At 40.1% G+C, this 12,180-nt stretch overlaps 1 protein-coding gene across 2 annotated transcripts in view; it reads right to left on the bottom strand.

Moving 5' to 3' along the window:
- The window catches only part of PIGL (phosphatidylinositol glycan anchor biosynthesis class L), a 74,421-nt gene that overhangs the window by 57,737 nt on the left and 4,504 nt on the right, over window positions 1-12,180 (bottom strand). For both annotated transcript variants that reach the window (XR_005527589.1, XM_039227376.1), the window contains exon 2: window positions 9,179-9,278. Coding sequence is in view for 1 of the 2 variants with exons in the window: in XM_039227376.1 (XP_039083307.1) it covers window positions 9,179-9,278 (100 nt within the window). In the remaining variant the exon portion in view is untranslated. The remainder of the gene's footprint in view (window positions 1-9,178; window positions 9,279-12,180) is intronic.

Raw genomic sequence — 12,180 nt, 5'->3', positions numbered from 1 at the left:
AGACCACAGAAAGCTTTGAGACCTTGCAAATTTTGCCTAACAATAGGTCATTGGGCTCCAGGGCACTTGAATAGGCATGGGTTATAATTGGGGGGATCAGCTTTGTTTTATTCCATTGTGATCGGGCCTCTCTTGAATCCCCACCCTTTTTAATCAGAGCACTTAGGAGCCCTGTGTCTGACTTTCTTCCCACTTACCTCCCAGAATGAGGCCCATGAAAAGGCCACAGTGTTTAGAAAAAGGCTTAAAAGCATTGTTATATTTTCAAGGAACTCCTTTCTATGCTTTGAATTTATCACATCAAATCGTATCACAATGTACACAGAATTATTTCTAATTTTGCATTCACTTGTATGGATAGAACCTATGTAGAGATGGAAGAATACTTTATTAGGTATGTGGGGTAGTCTTTAAATATATATAAAATTTAGATATATAGGCTTCCTAAAAAAAATCAAACTGTACAGACTTCTGCAGAATTAAAAAGGGAAAGTATCGCTCTTCCCTGCCCCAATTAAGTAGCTGCTATTATTAAGAAGTCTCGTATGGATCTTTTGTAGAAATTATCTATGCACACAGAAATATGCATGTATTTTTGTTGTTTTGAAAAATATAAACAATTCTATGGACTCTTCTAATATATTCAGAACCATAAAAGCAGCAAATGAAGAGGAAAACCAGGTTGCATTTCCCAGCCACATGCAATTCCCAAGTACCCCAGAGAGGGTCTCCAGTCTCCGCTGTAGGCCTGAACTTCAGCGTATATGCACAGAGACAGCTTTCCACAAAAGCAGCCACAATGACTGTCCGCCCAATGCGTATTAGTGAAGCTCTTATACCTTGAGCTGTTCTCTTTCAAGTGCCTTGCCCATTCTAGACATTTAATATGTATCTGTTAACAATATACATTTAAATATCCTTGACTCAACAAATCAGAAGAACCCAGAGGTATTATTTGGGTAAAATTACCTGGGTAAAATTACCGAAAGTATCCATTTAGTTGCCTAATGCCTGAGATTATGCTTTCTTTTCTTGACAACTGAGTATTTTTCCCTCTGTAAGTGATTAGGGAAGTGGTTTACTTGAGTGAGCTCCTCTGGCTAAATGTTTGCCTGAAATCCAGCAAGGAGGTTCAGAACAATGGAGAAAGGAACTGACCACACACAATGCCAACTCAATGTACTCTTAAATACACACGAGTCTTTCAAATACAGTAACAAACGGGTGACCTACTTTCCTGCAGAAAGGCAGGAATCAATTCCATCTTCCTTTCTGTTTTTGAATCCCAGCACTGCCATTTATTAAATGGGTGACCGCAGAGAGTTCTCTTAATCCGTCTGACCTTTAGTTTCTTCATGTGAAACAAATAAAGGATAAGAAAACCTATTTTGGACAGTTAGTAAAAGACTCAAACGAGATGACCTTTGCACAAGTATGTGTCAGGCATGGGGTAGATGTAAGATATGATGGTTGAAGCCTGGGCTCTGGAGTCAGAGTGCCTCAGTTCAAATACCAGCTCCAGCACTTAACTAGCTGGATGACCTCAGGCAAATTTCTCAACCTCTCCCTACATCACAGGTTTCTTATCTACAACATGGGAAAAGTAATTGGATTATTTAGAGGATTATGTGAGATCGTGTACTTAACCTGGTTTTTGGCACTGACAGTAATGGCTATGTGTTTAACCGTTATTATTACTGGTGGTAGGTCCTCCATAAAACTTTCCTTTCTCTTCCTCTCCCAAATTCCTCTCTGACTCCTCTGAATATCCTAAAGTAAGATTGTAGAGCTCTGCTTTTTCTGGGTTATGAAATGAGAGCCGGGAAGAGGGAATAAAGCTTGCGTGTTGCTAGGGACTGAATCGCGTCCTCTCGAGACGCATGTGTTGGAAGCCTTGACCTCCAATGTGACTGTATTTGGAGACAGGGTTTTAGGAAGTAATTAAGGTTAAGTGAGATCACAATGGTGGGTGGAGCCCTAATCCTGTAGGGCTGGTGGCCTCATAAGTGGAGAACTAAGTGGAGAACGAAAGAGAACTTTCCCTCACTCCTTTCCATGTGCGCGTAAGGGAAGAAGTCAGGTATCCGAAAGCCAAGAAGCAAACCCTCTGCAGAGACTTGGCGCTGCTGGACCTTAATCTGGAACTTCCAGCCTCCAGAAGTTCCACGCAGGCCATGGAACTTGGCTAGGTAGCCTGAGCTAAGACACATGGTCCCCTTGAGTCTTCAAACTGGCCTCTTGAAGTATTTATTTTTTAAATTTATAAGTTTATTTATTTATTTACTTTGAGAGAGAGAAAAAGCACCAGTGGGAGAGGGGCAGAGAGAGAGGAAGAGAGAGAGAGAATCCCAAGCAGGCTCCCCCACTATCAGCGCAGGGCCTGATGTGGGGCTAGAACTCATGAACTGTGAGATCATGACCTGAGCTGAAGTCAGATGCTTAACTGACTGAGCCACCCAGGTGCTCCTTGAAGTATTTATTGTGGACAAGTTTACGACCTCTCCACTGTAGCATTTCACAAGTAAGGGGTGCTGCTGAGGCTGCATGCTCTTCAGAATATAAGAAAAAAATTAATAATTAAGAGGGAGGAGGAGAGTAATGACCTTTGGTTTGAGGGCAGTTTTCACAACTCTGATCTGGCCCTGAGAAAATGTCCTGCATTACTGGGCCAAAGCGGACACTCTCAGGTGGAAGTCTGTGTGTGCAAAAGGGGTGCTTGAGCACAAGCCCATTCATATTATTAATTAATCTTAATAGTGAGCAAGGAAATCACAACGTACACTGACAGAGTGTTAGTATAATTACAGAAAGCATTACAGAACCTACTGGCATAGATAAGAGAGGAAATTTCCCTATGATGATTCTAGTTTACCCTGAGTCAATGGAGAATAAATTAAACCTTTTTTTCTTTTTTAAACTTTATTTATTGTTTTAGTAATTTCTACATCCAACGTGGGGCTCAAACTCACAATCCCAAAATCGAGAGTTGTATGCTCTGGGCACCTGGGTGGCTCAGTTGGTTGAGCATCCAACTCTTCGTTTTGGTTTGGGTCACTATCTTGCAGTTCGTGGGTTCAAGCCGCACATTGGGCTCTGCAGCTGGTAGTATGGAGTCTACCTGGGATTCTCTTTCTCTCTCTGCTCCTCTCCCACTGATGCTGTCTCTGTCTCTCTCAAAAATAAATAAACTTAAAAAAAAATCACATGTTCTTCCACCTGATCCAGCCAGGCTCCCCTGAAACTTTTTCTTATCCCTTTGTAGGGCACTGAAATGAACGGGAGCCCCCAAATCTGACCCAATGAACGTCAATTCCCAACAAAAATCCCTAACACAATATAGAATATCTTTCATAACCAACAGCCAACATAGTGTTAATGGTAAAACACTAGATGTGTTCTCAATCAAATCATTAATGTTCTTACCACAACTGTTTAACATAATTTAAGAAATCCCACTCCAAGGTGCATGGGTGTCTCAGTTGGTTAAGCATCCGACTTCAGCTCAGGTCATGATCTCATGGTTCACAGGTTCGAGCCTCACGTCAGGCTCTGTGCTGATAGCTCAGAGCTTGCAGCCTGCTTCAGATACTGTGTCTCCCTCTCTCTCTGCCCCTCCCCTACTTGTGCTCTGTCTGTCTGTCTCTCTTTTTTAAAAATAAAATAAAAACATTAAAAAAATTAAAAAAAGAAATTACACTCCAAGTAATAAGAATTGGAACATAAATAAGAAGCATACGTGGAAAAATGGAAGACTATATTATTAGTATTATTTGCAGATGATTTACTCATAACACTAAGAGAATTAAGCGAAAGGCTGTTAGGCTTTTTAAAGTTTCCTATGTGGATAGCTATTAACAAAATACACATAAAAATCAGTAAATCTTCTCCATACCAGCAGTGAAGTCTTAGAAAACATATTAGAAAAAGTCTTATTCATAGCAATAACAAAAAATAAGATGAACCAAGATGACCTTAGTTAGGAACGTTTTTGTTACCTGGATGGAGAAAACTGCCTAAAGTCCTGTCCTTTTTCTCAGTAATTCATCATCTGGGAATCTAGCTAAGGAAAGGGCCAGAACTTTAATGATTTATTAACAGATTTTAAAATACTTAAATATTGGAAAAACTGAAATATTCACTATCAGGAGTACGTTAATTAAGTTATAGTACATTCTGTGATCACATCCTTACAACCATTCTAAGGACAATTTAATGACTTGGGGAAATGTTTAACATACTCTCTCATGAAAAAAAGTAGGATACAGAATATTTGATACCATCTGATGCTAATTTAGTTTAAGTATCCCTATCCCCACCCCTCAGGTTACATGACACAAAACACTCATCATTCATTGTATGTGGTTTTCTCTTCTTGCCCCACTGATCTAAAGGCATTGCATCCACTCCGATGGCTTCAATTCTCGTATGTGCTAAGGATGTCTAATCTGTTCTCTCCTATAACCCAATTCTTCTCCTTCATAAACTATGCCAGCTAATCTTTATCCACCTAGATCTCTATGTGTGTAATTTTTATTATCCCCGATTTCTTCTTTCTTCAAATCCTGCCATTTAAACCTCTTAAATAAGACTTGAATTCATCCCATCTCCCTCTTAAATGCACTGCACTCTAAGCTGAGACATTCTCAGGGGTGCGTCGGTGGCTCAGTCAGTTAAGCATCAGCTTGGGCTCAGGTCATGATCTCGTGGTTTGTGAGTTTGAGCCCTGCTTTGGGCTCTTTGCTGTCAGCTTAGAGCCTGCTTTGGGTCCTCTGCCCCTCCCCTGCTCTTCAAAAATAAATAAAAACAGTAAAGAAAAGAAAATAAATGGAGACATTCTCCTTTCATCAGGACCAATGCACAAGACTGAATGGTCTATGGTTCTAACTTCTTCAATCCATTCTGTCATCGGGGTCATCAGAGGGATCATTCTAAGGCACACAGCTGGTGCTGTCTCCGCTACTCATTGTTTCTCTTTCTGTTGTGATGCCATGAAGGTTCAAACAGTAGGAGATGCATGTCCTGCCAGGGCTAATGTATTTACCGCTCATCTAAACTTTCCTACCTCCCCCTTTTCCTACTGTGGGAGGAAGCAGCTAAGTAAAGCAGGTACTGAAATGAAAAAGGAAACCCAGGGAGAGTGACTCAGCTCACAGACAACGCATGGAGACAATCGAAGCCTAACAATCCATTGGAAGTTTCTCACCAAAGTGGTTTTAATCAGCTTAGTGCCATTTATAGTTTCTTCCCTTCTCTAGGCCCTGCTGTGGATCTTCTCGAGATGCTAGCAATCCTCCAGGTGCTCCCAATATTTTTTTAATGTTTTAGGAGGGGCAGAGAGAGAGGGAGACACAGAATCCGAAGCAGGCTTCAGGTTCTGAACTCGTGTAGGACTTGAACTCGTGAACGCAAGATCATGACCTGGGCTGAAGCCAGTTGCTCAACCAACTGAATCACTCAGCCATCCCTAAACAGCAGATATTTCTGATGTCAGAATAATGTTTATTAAATAATGTTTACTTATTTATTTTTGTGGGGGCGAGGGGCAGAGAGAGAGAGGGAGACAGAGGATCCAAAGCAGGCTCCTCACTGTCAGCACAGAGCTTGACGTGGGGCTCGAACTCACAAACTGTGAGATCATGACCTGAGCCAAAATCAAGAGTCAGACTCTTAACCAACAGGGCCACCCAGGAGCCCCAGTGGTATCTTCTTTGTGTACAGACATAGCAGCCTCTACTTTTGCACTTCTTCCCTGTCCTTAGGCATAGATCTAGAATCTAGATAACAGAAACCACATACCAGATAAGTGAGCTATCTCTTCCTTATAGATTTCCCTTGTATGTCACAGAATTAAGGTCAACTCTTAAGTAAAGTTACTTAAGAACTTAAGAACCATTTCATCTTAGAAATTGGTTAGTGTTTACCTACTTATAAGTAAACTATCCAAATGGGGCTCAGCTCCTGGACAAACAGTATCTGAAAATGATGATATAACTAGATATGGGTTATAGTAAAGAGGTAACTTCTTTAATACTCGTGTCCTATAAAAATGGCAGAGCAGGGGCGCCTGAGTGGCTTAGTCGGTTAAGCATCCGACTTTTGCTTAGGTCATGATCTTGCGGTTCGTGGGTTCGAGCCCCGCGTCCGGCTCTGTGCTGACTGCCAGCTCAGAGCCTGGAGGCTGTTTCAGAGTCTGTGTCTCCCTCTCTCTCTGACCCTCCCCTGTTCACACTGTCTCTCTCTCTCTCCTAGAAATAAATAAAAAACATTAAAAAAAAATGGCAGAGCAAAGTTTGTTTGGTAGGAATGAACTGAAAACATCAGTAGAATTACTATTATGGCCTTTTACATGTTTTGAGGGTGATCATTTTTTTCTTCTTTGCCTATACTTAAAGGAACTTGTGTCTTCATCATGTTTTAAGTTGCATTATCATGTTCTTGCATGTTATCTGGTAATATAAAAAGCCTCAAAAAAAGGAAGTGAGGAAATCGAATTTATTATAAATCCTAAAAGCTATGTTGCTAGTTAGGAGCAGATATTTAAGCCCCAAAGGTAGTAATCCTCACAAGCTCCAGTTGCTGTTATATAGACCTCTGATTTAAAAAAAACAACAAAAAAATAACAATACACTAAATAGTAATAAGACATTAAAATATATTTATATATGCCAGAAAATAGTAGGAGAATATTTTTCCTATATAAAAATTTTCAAACAGAAAAGTTAAAAAGAATAGTATAATGAACTCTCAAGTACCTTTCAGCAAGGCTCAAGTTGTTAATACTGTGCTATTTTGGTTTCATTTATATAGGTATGCATTTTTTTCCTAAATCATTTTAAAGTAAATTACAGATATCATGATCAATCATATTATATTTAGTCTTAATTTTCAATATCTGCTTTTCAAGTATTTTTTTCATTCATGTTTTATAAAATCCTTTAAAAAGATTAAAAAAGAAGAATTATTACATTTATCCTGTTAAAGAGCAAGACTTACAGGGGCACCTGGGGGGGCTCAGTCAGTTTAGCGTCTGACTTCCACTCAGGCCATGATCTCGTGGTTGGCAAGTTTAAGCCTCACATGGGGCTATCTGCTGTCAGCATGGGGCCTGCTTTGGATCCTCTGTCCCCTCTCTCTCTGCCCTTCCCTTCTTGTTCTTTCTCAAAAATAAATAAACATTAAGAAAACAAAAGCAAGGGACGCCTGGGTGGCTCAGTCAGTTAAGTGTCCAACTTCGGCTCAGGTCATGATCTCACAGTTGGTGGGTTTGAGCCCTGTGTCGGGCTCTGTGCTGACAGCTAGCTTGGAGCCTGGAGCCTCCTTCGGATTCTGTGTCTCTCTCTCTCTCTGACCCTCCTCTGCTCACACTGTCTCTCTCTCTCTCAGAAATACATTTAAAAAAAATTAAAAAAATAAAAAAACATTAAAAAAACAAAAAACAAAAGCAAGACTTACAGTGTAAAAGAGATTCGATGTATACATCAAAAGCATTAAACAAAACCCCTGAAATATTAACTCTACATTGCAATCATTAGTATTCCTGATTTATTTTTCCTTAAACGAATACACATATACCAGCGCTGTCCATTATGAAAGTCAAGTAATCACAGGAAGTAATAACACCATAGCAGTGAACACTCCTAGTAACTGTGCTATGGTCTCTAAACACCATACCCTCCTAAGAGACACCAAAGCTCCTTGGGGGGATGGCTGATGCGAGGACTGAGGGCAGGAAAGCACACAAGAAGGTGCTGGGAAATCTCATTGTCCTTGACAGCAAGCAAATCCTATAAGCCTGAAGAGGTCATGCCAGAAGGACTCGGGAGCTAACATGAAGAGTCTCACAGCCATAGACGAGACAATCGGAGAATCAAAGAACATGACTGAAACTGAAACCCTGAGTACCTGAAAACACACAGGTACCCAATGAAATGAAAAAGTGCCCTCCCCCATCCAAGCAACAAACAACAGATTACCACTGGAGGTAGAGGTATGTAAGGGCATCAACTCCTTATTCTGAAAATGGCAATTAAAGAATTAAGAATTTATCTTGTCTTTTCAGATCAAATTATATATTGGGATAACTAAATAAAAAGCTCCAGCTGATAAAGTTTTGCTTTGCAGAAGAATTACAGCTAATATACTTAAAACGCAGGAGACATTTAGAAACTTAGCATTGGCTATTTCTAGTTAAACAGTGATTCAGGCAGTCATGAAAACATTACGTGAAGGTGGATGTGGGTCTTTACAATGAAAGGAATAGCGGTTGCCATGTGAATTCACTAATCCATTGTGGAATCACTATGAGACAATCAGATAGCATGCGTCCCCTGAAATGATGCTGTATGAAGCTCATGGTATAGTTTATGCAGTATTCTCACCCCTTAAAGTTACAGTTAAGTTCTAGTTTGCAAGAAATATGGACGATAGAACAACTTGATGCCATGAGGAGGCAGGCAGCCAGATCCAGAATGCGTGACTTCCTGTATGACAACTCAGTTTTCTCAAGAATCAAAGACAAGGTGGGGAAAGCAGGAAGGGACAATGAAACGCCGAGTATCAACCGACTGTGCTGTGTGGACTCGCTTACATCCTGACTTGAACAAATCAACTGTAAAAAGACGTTGAGCTACTTGGACAAACATCTATGGACTAGGTAGGTGTTGGGGGACACCAGGGAATTGTTACTATGAATTTTGGTGGATGTGATGATAATGGCATTGTGACCATAGGGAAAAAATGTCTATCTTCTTAAGAGAGGTATATCTAAGTATGTAGGGGTGAAACGACCTGAGGGCTAGATTTTCTTTAAAAAAGCTTCATACACACACAGTTGTTAGATGAAGCAAGTATAGTAAAAAAGGCCTGATAATTAACTGGGCTTAGGAGTAGGCATATGGGGGTTCATGACACTGTTCTTTATTCTTCTGTGTAGTTTTGAAAATTTCATAACAATTTCTTTTAAAGATGAAAGTAGCTATCTTCAGAGACAGGATCTGAACAGACGTTGAAAACACTTATTTGCATTACACTGTCACTTAAAAACAAATGTGAAACTATTTTAAGTAGACTTCTCAAATAAGATGTTCTTACCCACCCACATTCGTTTTTTTGTGTCTTTTGAGCGTACCACTGCATATTTATTGCCTACGAATTTCTACATTTTTGAAAGATAAATTACCTGTCGTCAATAATCATTATACTGGAGGGTGGAATCCCCAAAACATCACAGCTCTGCAAGAGTTCTTTCTTACGAATCTCCCCTTGATTGTAGTAATTTCCTGAAGATAACAAATATACAGTGGTAGATTTCTTTAACAGTGGAAATCTATCAATTTACTCATTCTTATCTCATCTTGTTCCTTAAGCGACTTAAGCTGCCTGAAAAATGTGTGGTTATGATAAAAAGTTGAAGAAAATACAACACTAGGTTTACTCCCAGTCTTTAGAAGGAAGCACCATTTGATGCTTCCCCATCTCTGTCTGTCCTTCTGTCTGTCTGTCTGCATTTCAGTCCCATGCTACAGGCAGTATTGCTCATCGCCAAGACCACTGGCTTTGGGAGTTAAGCAGATTTAAAATTCATTCTTCTATAGTACTCAGAATAAGTTAGGTATCTGGGAATGCTAGTAGTTTGGGCCCCTTTAAATCGATAGTACTCCAGTATCTGTTAAACATTTCTTTAAAGACGAGGCTCTTACTCCTAAGTATTACAGGAAAATGTGACCTTGGGGACCTTGACCACATCAGTGCCCTGAATAGCTTATATAACCTTTATTTTCCCAACACATGTACTCTATTTCCTAAGAATGGTTCTAGTAAGTACAGCTTGGCTGTATCCTTACAAATAATATACAGGGGAGTTTTAGTACCACTTAAACTGCACTTATGAGCAATTATCTAATGTACCCTTTAATTCAACTCTCCAGCAGATAATTGCAGTGTAACGTGTGCTTGTTACCTAACTTTCCTGAGCCAGTTTCCCCACCTGTAAAGTGGAGATGATGGTCATCTCCAAAGGCTTTCCTGACAATTATATGGGACCATACACATCCATCCAGTTCAGTAGTTTTCTCCTTCCTCCACCTCTTTATCTTTGCCCTCCCCTCCTCTGCTTCCTTTCTTACTGAATTATAATTCATTTTCATTGTCCTGACCAAATGGCACTCCCTCTGGGAAGACTTTCATTATTCCCCTGGCAAGGAATCGTTTCCAGTATTCTGCTCATAAATATGAACTTTTCTCCATGACTGGATTATTAATTCTAAATGTCATTGACCTTAAAAGTCAAAGTCTCATTCAACTTTGTGTCATCCTGGTGTCCTGCACCCTGCGGGCACACATGAAGCCCTGGGTAGAGAGAGGCTTCGTTTACTGGCCAGATAATGCTGAGAAAAACTCCCACATGAGACCTTTCAACTTTTGGCAGGAGTTATTCCACTGTTAGTTTTGAACTGTTTGAAGCCAGGAAGCAGACAGTCATTACATTGTATCCATCGTAACCCTAAAAAGACTCCAGATAATAATTTTGTTTTGTATTGTCCTCATCACATTTTTTTTTTTTTTTTACTTTTTTAAAAGAAAAGTCAGAAACTATTGTCAACTTGATGACGGTCATTCTGTTTTAGGTTCCTCTCTAGTCCGTGTACATACCCTCTCCTATTTCATCTCCAGGTCCCTTGATCTTTGGTGATAGTCTCATGTGCTCTTGCAATGTGATTCCTAAGTCCAGAGCCTGTGCACATCAGGCTCCCAGGATTGTGAGAAACTGCTTGGAATGCAGGTTAAGGAGTGTATTGCTTTGAATTGCTTGTGAATTCAGGAACTTAAAATAGGTTAGGGAGTTGAAGTCAGAGATCATTTTAAATATTTTCCCGAAGTTTGCTGAACATGTAGGCACTTCAACGGAATGAGTGTCTCAGATCCTGCAGCAACTCTTAATGATACACTTTAGAAGTGTGTCAAGGGGCGCCTGGGCGGGCTCAGTCGGTTAAGTGTCAGACTTCGGCTCAGGTCATGATCTAGTGGTTTGTGAGTTGAGTCTTGTGTTGGGCTCTGTGCTGACAGCTCAGAGCCTGGAGCCTGTTTCACATTCCGTGTCTCTCTCTCTCTGCCCCTCCCTCAGCTCCCACACAGGCACGTGCTCTCTCTCTGTCTCTCTCAATAAATAAATGTTAAAAACAACAACAAAAAAGAACTGTGTACAGGTAGGGTACGTGCATACTGGGATGCATAAGACCGTCTGTTGGGGAGAAGAAATGCTTTGGAACTTTTCCTCTTAATTTGTTTACCCTGTCCTTCATAAATGTCAACTTTTATTAATGTTTTATAATGTACACATTAGTTCAGAGGTCCATGTACTTAATATAATTATAAATAAATATACATATAACGGGAGTATGTGCTCAAAAGTTTTTTTTTTTTAATTTTTTTATTTCTAGGAGAGAGAGAGAGAGAGAGAGACAGCGTGAGCAGGGGAGGGGCAGAGAGAGAGGGAGTCACAGGCTGAAACAGGCTCCAGGCTCCCAGCTGGCAGTCAGCACAAAGCCCGACGCGGGGCCCGAACCCACGAACTGCTAGATCATGACCTAAGCGAAAGTCGGACGCTCAACCGACTAAGCCACCCAGGCGCCCCTCAAAAGTTTTTATCAACTAGAAAATGTGACCCAAAAAGGTTTGGAGATTATTATTCTAGAAAACAGAAAAAAAAAAAGGGATTAATGTAGATCTGTTTACATAGAACTACAGTTTGTGGTGTGTGTATAATTGATAGGCTTATGGATAACTATATGCTTAGTGAAGTCTTCCATCTTGCGAGAACTCATATTTCTCAATAATTACTAGTAATCATAATGACATTTAATAGAAATTAAAGCCACTTTGTAAAGACCCATACTTATACACCACAGTGTATAAAAGTAAACATTTTTATTTTATTTTAAAATGAAAATGTATGTACCCCAATGTTCATAGCAGCACTCTCCACAATAGCTAAAACATGGAAAGAGCCTAAGTGTCCATCAACAGATGAATGGATCAAGAAGATGTGGTTTATCTATACCATGGAATACTACATGGCAATGAGAAAGAATGAAATCTGGCCATGTGTAGCAACATGGATGGACCTTGAGGGTGTTATGCTGAGCGAAATAAGTCAGGCAGAGAAGGACAAATATCATATGT

The sequence above is a fragment of the Hyaena hyaena genome, unplaced genomic scaffold (assembly GCF_003009895.1).
Source record: "Hyaena hyaena isolate Hyena2069 unplaced genomic scaffold, ASM300989v1 scaffold_27, whole genome shotgun sequence".
Taxonomy (NCBI): domain Eukaryota; kingdom Metazoa; phylum Chordata; class Mammalia; order Carnivora; family Hyaenidae; genus Hyaena; species Hyaena hyaena.
Note: the sequence above shows the minus strand (reverse complement) of the source record. Positions and strands in the feature narration are given on the sequence as shown.